A 16,312-nucleotide genomic window follows, 5' to 3' on the forward strand; every position below is an offset into this window, starting at 1 on the left:
GAATCCCTGAAAATTCCTGAAGCAGAGAGGCATTTGCCTGAACTGAGGTCCTCAAACTTTGACTGCTGCATGGTCTCAAAGGCGTTACAGAAAAAGTAGTAGGATGGATCGGAAGAGACTCTCAATGGACAGAAGGGGAGAGCAGCAAGTATGCAGAGGCTCTGACTGAATGCTCTATATGGGAGACAGTCACAATCTGTTCTTAGCAGGGTCCCTGCCACTTTTGTGTTGGTCACAGTTCAGGGTTTACAGTTCACGGTTCGGAATGAGTGGCAATGGTAGCCGTAGTTTAGGCTGCTACAGGCCGTAAGCGTTAGGATTGGTTCATAGAGGGGCATCAGGAGTACATTGCCTTTTTGTCGGTCGGGCCGGATGATTTCCCCAAACAGAGTCGATGTAGAGAATTTTCTTTTTTTTTTATCTCACAGGTTTGAATCATTTCTTATTATCTTTTTTGTTGTTTTTCATATCCAATGTCATTGTGTCTGATTCTCTGCAATGGGTGGCTGGTATGGCTGGGGATGTCCCTCTGGAGGCAGAAGATGGAACCAGTATGTATGGTTGGCAGGGTCACAGAATTTGAATATGGGCTCAGAGGGTTGGTTACAAGCTGGCAAGCGGTTGATGAATTGCTTGCAGTACGAAAGGAAAACTCCCTCCTGCCATTTAGAAAGGTGCTAAAACCCACGTTATTCAACTAGACTGCACATGAATGTTTTCTAAAGATGTTCCGCTGTAACCATGGAACACGTCCTCAACAATGTCTTTGAACCTTTGCAATCATTCTCAAGTATCGGTTCAATATGTATTCAAGGGAATGTACTGTAACAGCGCCTCGAAACCTCAGGGCCATGTGTGCGCTTTATAAATCCAAATAAATACGACGATGGTGGATTTTAAAAATTGTTTTGATAAATGTCCAGTGGATAAACTCTCCAAGAAAGCGGAAGTGTGTGCTTTCCTAGCTGGTTAACCTTGATGCTGACATATACCTTGTTCTAGGAGACCCACCTCTTGCAGCGTGACTGGCCGAGGTAGCGATACAGCTGGTTTCCCATCAGTATTTTGCCTCCTCACCTTTTTTTAAAAAAGCAGGGATTGCAGTCTTGATTGCTAGATCCCTACTTTTTGAATGGGTGGCGGTTTTAAAAGATGCCATTGGGCTGCACGTACTCATAGTGGGGAAAGATCTAACCCTGATGGCTGTATATGGACCCAATCTGCTGCAAGACCAGTTCTTTGCCCGAATGTTCCCTCACATAGCGCAGTTCCAGTGGGGTAAGCTGGTGATAGGGGGGGATTTCATTGTAGTGCTGGACGGAGGGAGCAATAGATTGGGCCCTGGAGCCCTGGTGAGGTGTCTAGGACCGTCTTTCTTAAACAGGCTATGGCTGATATGCAGCTGGTTGATGTGTGGCGACATCTTCACCCCAATCAGCGTGACTATTCCCATTTCTCACACGTTCATCGCACCAACTCCAGGATTGGCTACTTTTTGGTATCTCATTCCTTGCTAGCGGGGATCACATCGGCCACAATAGAGGTAGCACTCTTCTCAGATCACTCTCCCATCACCTTTCAGTTAGTTGGGTATGGCCTAGGAGGAGGAAGGGAATTCACAGGGTGGAAGCTGAATGACTCCCTGTTGGCGGACCAGGCGGTCTGCACCACTATTTTGGACAGGATCACAGTACTTTCAGGATAATCTCACAGGGGATGTCTATTTATCAGGGGTATGGCAGGCTTTCAAACCTACTTTGAGGGGGGAGCTTATCAGTATAGCCTCAGCGGGAAAAAATATGCTTTCAACCCAGCGAGTTCAGACTGAGGAGAGGGTTCAAGAGTGGGAGGTCCAATATATGAGGAAACGGGGCTAGGAAAACCTACAGGAGCTCGAACAAAACACTTCTACTATAGTACATCTAACACGGCATCCCACATTTTTGCTTACAAACTCCAGGCCCAAAAGATTAGCACCACAATTGGGGGTTTGAGGATGTAGGTAGGCACACTAAATGAGGCTGAGCCCGGGAAAATGTGAATATTGTTGTGGGATGTTTTTACCCATGCATCCAAGCCCTACCATAAAACTGTGCAGTACTGGCATGGAAAACATCATGATGGGCAGAACTCACCAGAGAGTGCACAGGGAAAACATGAAGAATAGACTGCCACCCATTTTTGCCTATGCTGTGAGCACAGGAGGGCACTGCCTAAAACCCCCATTGGGCTACACACACAGTAGCCTGAAACCATTTGGAATGGCAATGCTGATTGCCAAAAAAGCAACTCAGAACTGTGGGGAATTCATTTTCTTAATCCCAAAAATGGTTGCATTACCAGGACTCACCACTATCAGAAAGCCGGCGTTTTAAAACCACCAGACTTTTGTGTAAAACTGAACAAATGAAACAAAACCAGACCAAGGAAAGACTTGCTAAGAGGTGGATACAATGTAAAACTATATTCTGCAATGACTTGAAGGAAGTAATTATTTAATGTATAGGTAAGAATTGTCAGTTTGATTTGAATGTAGAAAACTGGGAACAAAAAGTGACATTTAGCTGAAACCTGGCTTAATGAAACTGGATTCTGCCTGACAACTACCCCCGACAGGAGTTGAAACTGGATCAACAGCCACTCTTCACAGGCCTAGCTGCATCCTGCTGCCAGTTGCCAAAAGGAGTTGTCACCTCTCTGATTAGATTGGGGTGGAGCAGCTGGGGACTACAGGGAGTTGAACAAAGGCCTGTCCTGGACTCAGGCAAATGTTATATTGGGGGCATCGTAAAATAGCTTCCTCTTGGGAGAAACTGGGGGGCAGCTGTGCCTCTGTGAACAAGCTGGCTTGGGGGAAGTGGATAAACCAGTTATTCCACCCTGTGATGTGGGAAGCCACACCCCTTTTTGACCAGAGCATAATTTTAAAAAGTTAGATAACTCATAGTGCGGACTTGTCAGAATTATATAAGTAATATCATTATTTCTGTGATTTTTCTGTGAACATTTTAAGAGGCGTTAGGATCCTGTGGTGTATTCTGGGGGGTTGCTAGCGGAAAATAGGGTCTCACTCCAAATGTATGCATGTTAAAAATCTGACACTTTATCATCTGTAACCCATATCCCTGGTGCACTTTTGTGTAAAATCTGGAAAGGTTTAGAGGTCGTTATCTGGAAGAAAAGGGGAGGATTCTGTCATCAGTGGACACGACATCGTACAAAGACAGGGATCGGATGGTTTGGTGCTACAGAAAATATGTTAACTGGACCTATAATATTAGAAAAATGGTACATAGATAAATATGTATTTGGGTCAGAAATAGATGTGTGCGCAATCTGACAAGGGGAGGTTCCTCTGACCATAAAACCTACAGCATCACTCTGACTCACATTTCCTTCCTCCAATCAAGGGAGAGAGGAGGAATTGGCCAATGATAAGTGAGAGGGGCAGGTTTAGTTATGACCAACGCACACACCCACTTTCCAAAACACATAAAAAGAGACTGCTGGGACAGTTAGACACATTCAATTCCATTTGCTGCGGAGCATGCTGACCGAATTCACATCCAGAGATCCAGACTTCAAATCCATCAATCTCCAGAACCTGTAGCAGAAATTAACTCCAGAATTTGTAGCAGAGAGGCCTGAATCCACCAGCTGAATCCTCTTCAGCAGGCCTCAAAACTAACCAAACTATTCAACAGCCGGGCGAGCTGTTTGAAGTTTTGCTGAGAATTTTTGCAAGAACCTGTAGCAGTACCCAGAAAGCAGTGTTACATCCAGAATCCAGAGAGGCTAGACCAGCAGAGCAGAGCTGACCCAGATCGCTGTGAGCAGAACCGGTGCCTGATTGACCCGCCGAGCAGACAGAACCACAGCCAGACGTGTTGACCAGATCCGTGACAAGGCCTAGTTCAAATTTATATTTTGAGTACCTAGCAGAACTGTGCAGAACCAATCTCTTAGGTAAAATAATCTAATCCAAACTATTTAACCTATTTTAACCTAAGTAGAACTGCCTCCTAGAAATCGTGTAACCTGTCAATTCTGCAGCTGCAAGCTGTCACCTGTCATTTTGAGTTTACTTTAAATCCGAAAAACTACCTTTATTTAATCGTCCGTATCTCTGGAACCGTTTGGGCTAGGAACGAGATTTCCTCTGAAAGCTTAGAATCTAAGCTTTCCAACAAGCTTAGAACCGACTCCTTATACTTTTACCGTAATCGCGATTCACACACTCGCGAAATTTACCGCGATTTGCGATTTTGGCTCAATTTCTCCACTTGTCAAAATAGCAGCTCCATTCTTTCTTTTGTTAAAATCCGTTTGCAACTTGGTAATAACTCATAGAGCATTGCTAAAGTGAGCCTGAACTAATACCAACACGCATCTCCCACTCACCCTGAATCTCTAGAGGGAATTAAAATCAGTTGGCACATTTTCCCATCCATTGCCATCACATTTAAAAAAGCATTTTGGGCCTGTGTTTCAAACTCCTACCTGTTTCCTCTAAGCTTGCTGGGGGGGAACTGAATTTTGTATTGTATTTGATTGCATTCCTGAGAACTGTGTGCTCCTCTTTCCATCTCCTTCCATTTCTTACATTGCATAGGGGAGAGGGGTGAATTGCCAGAGAAAAAGTGATTATCTTTATCTTTTGCTGAAATCATATCGAGTATTTCTGTACTGCATTTTATTCCTCATTGCTTTTCCCTTGAAATCATAAAAGTATTTTTGCTACTTTATCCATCCTATACTAACTACTCATTGATTGTAAAGAAGTGTGCTAGTGCCAGATTACCCATTGTTGATCAACATCATATGTCTAAGTGTACTATCAGATATTAATTTATTATAAAGTGTGACATAGTTTATATTCTCAAATAAACCTTTTATTTTGCAAAACAAACCTACTTCTTGGCTCAGTGGGGTCAGGGGGATTCTAAGAGGGGGTGTTATACAAGGGTGGTCATCCAGAGTACTGAACTAGACATAAAAATACATGAATATGGGTTTTCCTCAGCATCCCAGACTAGGCATTGACTTGGCTGTAGTGTTGATTGAATATCGCTTACACTGTTGCATTTCTATTCTGGGTTGTTTGCAACGGATCCCCCTTGGATAATAACAGAAGACCTTTATTCAAGAGGCTTGCCTTCCCCGCATTTCAGAGCGGGAGACCCCCTAACCCCCCAGATTAGCCAAAATGTTGAATTTCTTTGCTGGTACAGGGTCTAAAACACCCTCAATGGAGGAATTCATGCTCACGTTAGTCCCTAAGCCTGGTAAGGTTCCTGCCCTATGGTCCTCTTTTAGGATGATTGCGGTTCTTAATTGCGACTCCCAAACATTTTCGAAAATCCTAGCCACAAGGCTGGCTGCAAAATTTCCTGGGTTAGTAATGGTGGACCAAACCGGGTTCATCCCTGGGTGCCAGGCGTTTGATAACATACAGAGCATGATAGATATCGTGGCATGGGCACGGAAGCAAAAGCGCGCAATGGCTCTGCTTTCGATGGGTGCTGAAAATGAGTTCGATAGGGGAAATTGGACAACAGGGTATGGGGGGGTGGGTTTGGTTTGGGCCTTAGGTTCTGCAGACTGGTGCTCGCCAACTTTGTGCTCCCATCCGCCTGGATAAAAGTGAATGAGGCCCACTCAGACCCGGTGGGTTTACTTAGAGGAACTCTGCAGGGTTGTCCATTTTTCCTGTTCGCCCTGTTTATGGATCCCTTGGCCTGTTTAGTGCATGCATCGGGGGATATCTGTGGGTTAGACATAGCAGGTCATCAGCACAAATTAGCATTATACACGGAGGGCCTGTTTTGTATGCGAGATTCCAGTATCACGTTGCCCTATATTGTCTTGTTGGAAAGATTCTGCATAGTCTCCGGCTTCAAAATTAATTTTACAAAATGTGAACAGTGAGGCACATGAAAACACCTTTCCCCTTCTCATGGGCATCACAGTCCCTAAGTATCTGGGGTGAAATTGACGGCCCAATATGCTAATCTGTACTTGGCTGATATTGTGCTGCTTTTTGTCAAAGCCAAACAGGACCTGGTACGTTGGGTGAACTCAGAAATGTTCTGATTTGGGGAGAATAACAGCGGTCAAGATGACCCTGGTGCTGCGTCTGTTTTACGTATGCCGGGCCTTACCCGTCTAGATTCCAAAGGCGCTGCCTAAAGATTTTCAGTCGCATGTGTTCCGATTTATATGGTCTAGAACGTTTCCAAGGATAGCTAGCCACACACTACTAGCAGCTAAAGGAGCGGGGGGCTTAGCGGTACCAGATATTGAGAGCTACCTGTATGCGGCCCAGCTGAAGTGTCAGTCAGTTGGGCAGAATCCCAAGCTTTGGGTAGCTATTGAGCAGGACTCCTAGGGGCCCCTCTACATTGTAGATATTGGCTTCCCCATGGCACTCGGAGACGGCGGGAGCAGGGGCTTCCGACGACTAGAACTACATTGGAGTATGGGGATAAATCAGCTCATAGTTATGCGACAACCACATTTCCCTCGCCTATAACTGGTCTCTGGGAGAATGCAGAATCCCCTCTGGGGGTCGATGAGCAGAGATTTGCTTGCTGGAAAGAGGGAGCATTCTACAGGCTGGGCCAGCAGTTTTCGTAGTGTGCAAGCAGGCCTACATGGTTGAGGATGGGGATGGTTTTAGGTACTTGCAGCTTTGTCATTGGGCATCTCCACACATGGATAAATGGCTAAGTGGGAAGAGATCATTGGAGTGCCCATTGATGAGCCTGGTACAACATCTGGACGAGGGCCAACAAGACCTCCCAGGCATTGCAACTGAGGGAGAACAGCTTCAAGCTATTATGCCGTTGGTATCTTACCCCGGTACGTTTGCATAAGATGTCCCCCGCGCTCTTCCCCCCAGTGTTGGCGGTGTGGGGCATCTGTGGGCTCTTATTTCCACATGTGGTGTGGTGGGGATGTCCCTAAATTCAGATATTCTGGCAGACGGTGGTCGATGAGATCAGGGGTATATGTGGGTTTGAACTTGAGATGGGCCCCTTTGTGTTGCTTTTGGGAAATGAAGACTCTCAAGGCCATTATAAGCTAATTGCCTGAAGCTCTGGGTTGATTTCACATTTCTTTATAGTGGCATGTCTGGCGATTGTAAAACACTGGAAATCCCAGGTTGTACCCGACATGAACGAGTGTTGGGCATGGGTGTGGTATGTGGCTGCTATGTCCAAAATTGATGGGGCACTGCGGGTGGAATTGGACCGATTTCTAACGAATTGGAGCCCACTAATAACTTAAATGAATGAACACAACAATCCCAGCATTCATCACAAGCCACGTGAGTTGTCATCCTTCTCATTATTGTAACGTGTGGGGAGAGATTTGATCCTTGGGTTTGCAAGGGTATCATATTCAATATGGTCAACTTTGAATATGTATACACTTAAGTTTTTCTTTTCTTTTCTTCTCTTTACTTTTCCGCTACTTAGGCTAAAAATGTCGTACAATTGCTTACCGGTCTTACTGTACCGGTGGAGCTTCTATTATTCTTCTTAGCTTCCTCACATTAGTAAGGCCAAGTGGCCTTTTTCCTGCACATGTGGAGTTTGTGCCTGGCTGCTGACCATTCCATTAGGTATGTGCACTTTCGGTGCATTACTGCACCTCCAGGGGAATTATTGAACCTGAAAAATCGAAAATTGAAAAATAAGAAACGAAATTTGCATTAAATGTTGACGGTTTTATTTGGCATTTTAATCATGCTGCCATTTTTGTTTTTAGCATTTTAATACCTGGAGCTGCCTTGCTATTTTGAAAGCACAAGTTTTCCCACTTGTGCCTGCTTATTTGACTGTTTTTTTGGCCCTTCCTAGATTGCCGCCATGGTTTACTTTGTTGTGTAGGCAGGCTGTGCTGAACCGCCTCTGTGTGCAGCACTCCTATTGGTTGATGAGTATTGTCTTCCATCCAACCAGGGACTGGCAGGCTTTAGCCGGCCCTCTCAGCAAAGGCCCACTTTTAAGGCCTCTGTCTGCATCCAGACACTAATTCACTACTCCCTAACCACAATGATGCTGCCACCTCACTCCTCTAAGAAATCCGGACTGCCTTGACTTTGCCACCTCCAGAACTATGCGTTAGTTACCTCTTTATGGACTCACTCCTACCACCTTTGACTATCACTGTTCTTTCTGCTTGTTACTCCCATGTTGTCATTCTGATTCCCAGTGCTTCCTAAAATGCTTTAACATCTGAATCCCTGATTGGAAAGCCAAATCTTGCTGTTTTTGCTTTGTGCTAAAGAGTCAAATCTTGCTGTTTTTGCTTTGTTCTAGAAAGTCGAATCTTGTTGCACATTGCGAAATTCTCTGAATTTTGCTTGTATACTGATGCTTCTCTGTAACTTGCCAGCCCCGTGACCTCACCACTCTTTTGTCCCACACCTGCCTGCCTTAACCCCCCAAAGTTCTCCATCCTCTCCTCACTTCTACCCCCATAGCGCTTTCTGTTTCTCCTATCTACTAGCCTTCCCTTCTCACGAAGTCTGGTAGGAAGAAGTTCAAAAAGGATATCTTGGCCTCTAACCCTGGTCTTCCTAGCGCGGACACCTACTCCAATACTTCCTCCAGACAGACCCTCACCGACATCCTCTTTGTCGTTCCTTCGCCAGATCAATGGACTCCTCATATGATCTCTGTGCTCGCTGTGAAGTTCGCATGGCTTCCTTCGACTCCTCTAAAGTCATCATAAATGTCTACCTAAATGGAAGTGTCATGGTCCAAGGCCCTCGGGCCAATCGCCTCCTCTTTGATAGGCGCTTCCCTTGGGTCATCAATTTCCTCTCATCTCCTTCTGTTACTTCCTTTCCCCTTTTGTCTACCTTGCTCTCTCTCTCTCCTCCTGCCCCTCCTAGGGCTCTTTCTCCTCCACAGGGCTTACCTCTGATCTGTACCCCTCCCCGGAAGGTCTTTAAGGCTGCCAACATTCTTCATATTGCCACTCTCAACTCATGCTCTGCTGTCAAACACTCCTCTGACATCTGCCACCTTCTTGAAGAACTAGACCTTGATGCCCTTGGTCTTACTGAGTCATGGTTCATGGCCAGCTCTGTCACGAGCTTTGACACTCTCCTCCCTGATGGCTACAAGATCCTCTCCGCACCCAGATACTCCCGGTCCGGTGGGGTGGGGGATTAGCCCTGATCTTTCTTGAGTGGATTCCTGCCTCTATCATTCCCACTCAGACCTACTCCTCTTTTGAATGCCTTGTCTGTAGGCTCTCTCTCTCGCCTACCCATTATCTTACTGTGGCTACCATCTACCGCCTCCTGGTCAAATCGCCTCATTTCTCTGAGTGGGTGGACCTCTCCTCCTCGCTCCTGGCCTTTACCACTCAACTCCTCCTCGTTGGTGACCTCCATATACATTTAGACTCGCCTTGTTTCTCCTCTGTACTCTTCCGTGACCTCTGCGACTCCCTGTCTATCCTCCCCTTTGGCCCAAGTCACTCTGCAGGGCACACACTCGATGTCTTGATCTCCTCTGACCTCTCCCTCTCCATCCCTGTGATCACTCTCTCCTCTCATCTCCCCCCCTCCCCCCAAGCAAGCCAAGCCTACCCCAACACTGCCACCTACCTTCTTGGACATCCGACCCATTAAGCGTGTGTCATTTGAGGCTTTTGCTGCCACTCCCCCCCCCCCCCCCTCCACCTCTGGCTGTCTCACATCCTGATACAGCCCTGTCTCTGCTCTACTCCTCAATTTCTGATACTCTTGATGCTCTTGCCCCTGTCACGAGGGTCTGTTTGAAGTCCAAAGCCAAGTGCAATTCCTGGTATGACTCTGACCTAGCTACACTTAAACGTAAGTGTAGGGTGGCTGAGAGGAAATGGAGGGCTTCTTGTTCATCCTCTGACAAACTGGCCTGTCGCCTGCTGCAAAGGCAATACCGACTCTCTGTCCTCACCAAGAAGAGAGCCCACATTCAAGCTTGTGTCTCTGCAGCATCTAACAACTCGTCTGAACTCTTTAAAATCTGCAAGGAGCTGGCCAACCCTTCTGCAGTCTCTACCCCTCCTGCTGCTTCCCAGGCTCTTTGCAATGCCCTTGCCCCTCACTTCATCTCAGAAACCCAGGACATCCTGTCCACTCTCTCCACCCCCACCCCGCCTCTCCCCTCTCCATCTGTGCTTGCTGACCCTTCTTAGCCCCACCCCCACCATCCTTCTCGCCCTTTCCTCTTTTCTCCGCTGACGAGGTTGCTAGACAAGTCCGATCTATGAAAGCCTCATCAAAACAGGTTCATCCCTGTTCCTCTAAATCCATCAAGGACCACATTGACGCCCTCGATCCGGCCCTTGCTGATTTTTGCAACCACTCCTTTGCCTCAGGATCCTTCCCCTCCCCTCAGAAGCACTCCCTTGTGCTTCCTCTTCTCAAGAAACCCACAGCTAATCATTCTTGTCCTGCTAACTATCGCCCGATTTCCATTACTCCCTTTCTGGGCAAACTCCTGGAAAAGTTGGCATCTCTCAGCTTAACCTTCATTCCAATTCTGTTGGCTGTCTACATAACCACCAGTCTGGCTTCAGAGCTGCCAGAAGCACAGAAACTGCTCTCCTGAACATCCGTGAAGATCTGCTCTCCATACTTGACTCTAACATTCCCTCTGTCCTCATCCTCCTCGATCTCTCTTTTGCCTTTGACACAGTCAACCCTACCATCCTGCTCCACCGTCACCATGATGACCTGGGTATCAGGTTCTGGCCTGGCTGACCTCTTTCCTTTCTGATTGACCCTCCCAGGTCCAACTTGGGTCCTTCCTATCATCCCTCTTCCTCTCTACCTGTGGTGTTCCCCAGGTATCTAACCTCTCTCCCTGGCTTTTCAACCAATACCTGGCAACTCTCGCCCACTGCATTGCCATTTCCTGCTTAAATTTCCAGTGCTACGCTGATAACACTCGACTCATTTTCAGGCTGCCCTCTGCCACCTACTCTCCCTCTCTCATCTCTGTGATCGCTGTTCACGATTGGTGTGCCGCCAATGATCTTTGTCTGAATGCTAGCAAGACGGAGATCCTTCTCATCGGCACACATTCACCATCCTTTCCCCTCACTCTCTGACCAGCTTCCCTGGGCCCTCCTCCTACCCCCACCTGCGAGGCTAAGAACCTCGGGGTCATCTTTGACTCCACACTTTCCTTCTCCGCCCACATCTCTGAGGTCTCTAAAAAGTCAAACTTCCTACTGCACCTCCTCAGAGTTACTCTGCCTTTCCTCTCCTTCCCCAGAAGCTCATGGTTTCCCAAGCTCTGGTTCCCTATAGGTTGGACTATTGTAACAGCCGCTTTCTAAATCTACCTGCCTCTACTCTTCGCCTTCTGCAACTAATCCAGAACAGGACTGCGAGACTTGTCCTTGGCCTCAAGCCCTGGGATCGTATCTCTCCAGCTCTGAAATGTCTCCATTGACTCCCAGTGGGATGCAAGGATTAAATCTAAAACCCTTTGCATTGTCCACAAGGCTTTCTGGGACCTAGGTCCAAAATGCCTTCAGCTATCTCTCCGCAAATACCTGCCCTCACGAGCTCTTTGCTCCTCTACCTCGAACTCCCTCAGGGTCAGTCAATTTTCAAAGAAACAAGCTGGGGGTAGATTTGTCTTCGGCTGGGGCCTCCCTCTGGAACAGCATCCCTGCCACTCTAAAACTTGAGGAGAACCATCTCCAGTTCCGGAAGCACCTCACAACCTCCTTTTTTCTTCTGCGTTCGCTCCCCCTCTCCCCTGCTGACAGACAGACAGGCAGGACAGGACAAACCAACCTGCTAAGCGTAGTACATTCAAGGTAATGCAAGTGCGCAGCCAGGAAGTGTGATGGAGGGCGAGAGGGACAAGTGCTCCCAGTCCAGCAGGGGCCAGGGTTAAGTGCAGAGTGATTGCCACTCTCATGGAATGTATTCCGAGTGCCGTAGTGCAAGGTGGACTGCTTTATTTCCCTTCTCTGGTTTGCTCATTCTTATGGGTAAACTAACTAGTACCTAAGACTGTCGGTACTGTGAGACTTTGTCTCTCTTTTGGAATTCTTTTATTTTTACAGTTGCACACATCACCTTACTGTGAAGTACAGTTATGATACTTTGTATCTTTGTAATCTTTTACCTAATAGCTTCTAGGTTACTTTGACGATGTGCCTAAGACAGGCTGGTGGCAGCTGTGTGATTTCAACCGTTTTTGTGATATTGTTCTTGAGCACTTAAGCATTTACTGCAAATGGCTACTCAAGGTAGCTAGCACCCTAAAATGACCGTGCCTCGAGATGTTCACATATTCTTTGGCCATCTGGTCTTTTGGCCTTCTTCCAACCTTTCCAGATCTGCTGCTTTCACAGGTAAGTGTGCTTTGTGTGTGTGAGCCAGAGGAGGGGGCTGGTACTGTCCGTTCCCAGTCCACATTCTCTGGTGCCCGAAGGTCTGTTGCTTGACGATGTGATGACCACTGGTTGTCCAGTATTGGACAACACTGGGCTGTTGAATGTTGCAGATCTTTACCATTGATGGACTTGGACTGGTTCCCAGCCTGAATCTTGGATAATAGGAGGGCTCCTGCAGCTGTTTGACATATTTGGAACCAAGACTTCTATGAAGAAGAGCAGCCTGACCGTGGTGACGTTTGCTGGCACAATCTGATATCCCGTGAGGAGTCCTGAACGGTCTGCACTGCCGAAGACTGCTTTTTTTCCTCATTTGGCAGTCCTCAAGAAGTTGCCTGGAACCGTCTGGTATTTACTGCGACCAGCTCCAGACAAGAAAAGTGACTTCTGCGACTCCTGGACTTCCATCACTCTAAGGAAGGACTGGAGATTGTGTCCCCACCGAATTCTGGAAGACCTACAGTGCGACTTGGATGAATCGGAACTCAGAGTGTTGGGGGGGGGGGGGGTGTGTGTAAGTGAACACGTTGGTTTCAGTCGCCCCCCACCCCTAGTCTCCTATAGGGTACAGAGCTGGTGTCCATAAACTCCCCTGGCCTTTGGTAGTAGAACCTGGGCTAAGGATCCTTTCCTAAAACTAACTTGGGAATAGTATAGAGTAGGGTAATTGACTGACTTGAAGTAAATACTAACCTAAATTTCAAAGCACCAATATGTTCCTGAAGGAAACCGTCGTTTTAACCTGACTTTTTTTGGGCATGAGGCCCCATTCATCTTAGGGCTGGATGTCGTAAAATAGAGGGAACTGGGTTTATGCCTATTCAAACTATATGAACTGTTTTTCCTGCATCTGATCACCCACCTGACCTGAACTAACTTGAATCATTGTTGTTCTCTGTGGACTCATTGTAGCCCTAGACCACTCTCACACTTTTCCTGATACTAAGCCTTAACTGCTTTTCCACTCTACCTTGATTGGCTTTTGACTAACATCTTTGTGCCTTCCTTATTTACCACCAATATGGTGCCCTCCGAAAATTCTCCTCCCACGGGCTGATTTTAGAAATCCATTTTAACACATATGATGGGAATTTTTTAATACTTTGTGCTTTAGTATTTATTTCAATGAATATAAAGCTATATGTGTAGGACAATAACGGTATACATTTTTCAGTATCTCGGTATGGTGTATGTTTCTGTGGAAGGGGGTGTAGACTAATGGTCCTTTTTAGCAACATGCTATCCCTGAGAGTTGAGCCTTGTCATTACATAACTTCGACTTCCCTTTCTTGTCAGGTGTATTAGCACACCCTTGGGTTTAGGGCTTGTAAAGCCCTCCCAGAGAGCTGTAGAAAAACACAACTACTATTTACAGGGTTTACAAGTTCTACTCTAACTGTGGTTATATTACTAGCACTACAAATCTTCTGCTATTAGCAGCATTAAGGACTGGATTATCAGAAATGTAAACTTGTTTGTAAAACGCAATATAAAATGCACTCTTACTTTGCATATGTGCTGCTTTCATCAATCGCCAGATAAGTCGCCCCTCCTCCAGTTGTCACTTCTTGCTTCAGAGATTAAAGATGAGCTCTTCTCTATTTTGTGGAATGGGTGAAACAAATGGTTACAAAAAGGTGAAAATTAGATAAATTGAGGTTGTTTTCATGGAAAATTGGCAGAAGGTAATACATTAATGGTTGGCAACAACATATTGGAATTAGTCAACCCGTTCTTTCATCAGGAGGTGATCTGAGAGTATTAGTTCATCTTTCCACCTTCATTTTCCTATGTTTCAGATGTACTGGTTATATGAAAGGAATCATTTTCAAACAACTGTTACTCAACATGTTCCTCGATGCAGTACTTGCCTTTCCCTGTGACACTTCATAAAAGGGATACTTGAAAGATGGGCAGTGGCAATGTTTAAAGCCCTGAAGGAGTCTAACTATTGTGCCACTGTCGGTCGTGAACATCATTGCTTCTAGTGCCTTTTACAAAAAAAAGTGTTTGCTGAAGTGGGATAAAAATGTGCCTGTTGGCGACTGGTGGTAGTACCAATATGTGATAACTTTGCCTAATGAGCTTGCCTCATAAGTGCCCATTACACATCATATTTATAAACTCAAACACTACAAAATACAAGGTATGAATTATAAAATAAATATTATTTTCCTTCTTAGGTTACTCACATAGTTTTCCAGTATTTGAAAATGCTGCAGCAATTGGGGCCACAGCAAAGGTAATTCTGACATGTAATGTTGCTTTTGTATTCATTATCTTATGGTTTTCTCTAGGACTTCAATTCAAAAAGAATTTAATTTTTTTCAGAATATTTGAAGAAATTCAGAAAATTGAGGCAAATGAATTTCATTATCAAGAGCAGGTAATGCATGCTAGATTTCTTATATTTGAATTGCAAAGCATGGCCCATCTGTATAGGTTGCATTCTTTATAACTGTACTTTAACTTTCCACATGCAACATGTCTTCTGTTAACACTATTCAAACACCTTTGCACGAAGATCACTCTGGGTTAGGTGGGGAGATGGGCATTGATCATATAAGGAACTAGGTCTTAGTGAATTAGCAATGCTGAAACTTTCTCAATGCTAAATGGGACTCCTTGGTATTCGCATTTAAACTGTGGGCCGATTATCTAGCAGCAACAATTTAATAACAGAACACGACTGGTTTAAAAAGAAGCCCTGGAACAGAAATCCAGGGGTTGACGCTCATAGGCTTTAGTAACACCACATAGCCTTAATATGTAATTGTGTTGCTCTTTTGTGGAGGCTGAAATTGAGTGAAAATGATGAGATAGTTCTCCAGGTAACAGTGTTAAACGTTTTGTTTTCCTAAATGTTCTACTTTTGAATCTGCTACAGAGAGATCCCAGGTTTCACTATGCAATAAGCATGACATACAGCCATGGCTGTATTGATTTTTACGTTTGCATTCAGCATATTTGCTTTGCCTTTTGAATTTCAGAATAACCTCTGGAATGCAAGAAAAACGAGGATTGGTTGAATTACTCGCACACAGGATGACCATCCTCTAGTCTGAACCTAAAATATTCACCAAATTGTGTCACCTTACTATTGCTCACATCTATACTCATAGCCTGGTATTCTCTGTCCAGCATGATAACCAGTGTTATCTTATTTCTTGTACCTGATGCAAAGGGCTTTGCTGCTTTAATTAAGTGTTGGTCGGATTTAGCTCAGCTTGAGATGAAATTGAAGCATAGCATACATACATGGGTGATTAAAATACATTTTCCTGATAATACATAAAACATGCTTGCTTATGAGTACTGTTTTGGAAAGTATTGGACATTTTAAATGAAAACCTTTAAAATTTGCTATATATAGAAGGAATTACATTTGAAAAAGCATGGGATTGATTATAGTTTTACCCTACCCTTGTGCGAGCTGTCTTCCGACTAACATTGTGCAATGTGGGGCAGTCTGTGTCCCAGAGTAATTGAGGATACGTGAGGCACCCTTCTCCAGCATGGGGTCTGGCATGGATTCCCATGGTCATGAATATTCCCCGTCGTCAGGCTGGGAATCCTCGGTAATGAAAAAAATCAGTTTGTTTTGTTTCTCAACTGTCTTTCTACTATTAACCAATCACCGGTCTCTGGGTCATACTGCCCCCAGCCAGTGACCTAAGCCCCTCTTCTGGCAGGCATCTTCAGATTTTTACCGCACGTTCAAGTGTTGTGTTTTTTGAAGAGTTTACTCTTATTTTTTTGGTCAATTCGAGCCTCAAGCTCCACCGATTCTTCTTTCGATCAACGGGGACCCGTTTTGGAAATTTCTATGCCCCTCAAGGGTGGATTTTTGTCGAATTACACTTCTTGGAGGATTCCGGAAGACCTTTTG

General features: G+C 45.4%; 1 protein-coding gene across 1 annotated transcript in view; it reads left to right on the top strand.

Annotated features, from left to right (window-relative positions):
* NRDC (nardilysin convertase) overlaps positions 1-16,312 on the top strand; it is a 1,236,039-nt gene that overhangs the window by 248,964 nt on the left and 970,763 nt on the right. The window contains exons 13-14 of the mRNA XM_069642204.1: positions 14,607-14,665; positions 14,755-14,809. Of these exons, the coding sequence (XP_069498305.1) occupies positions 14,607-14,665; positions 14,755-14,809 (114 nt within the window). The remainder of the gene's footprint in view (positions 1-14,606; positions 14,666-14,754; positions 14,810-16,312) is intronic.

The sequence above is a fragment of the Ambystoma mexicanum genome, chromosome 1q, assembly GCF_040938575.1.
Source record: "Ambystoma mexicanum isolate Mex_15411 chromosome 1q, UKY_AmexF1_1, whole genome shotgun sequence".
In the NCBI taxonomy this organism is placed as follows: Eukaryota; Metazoa; Chordata; class Amphibia; order Caudata; family Ambystomatidae; genus Ambystoma; species Ambystoma mexicanum.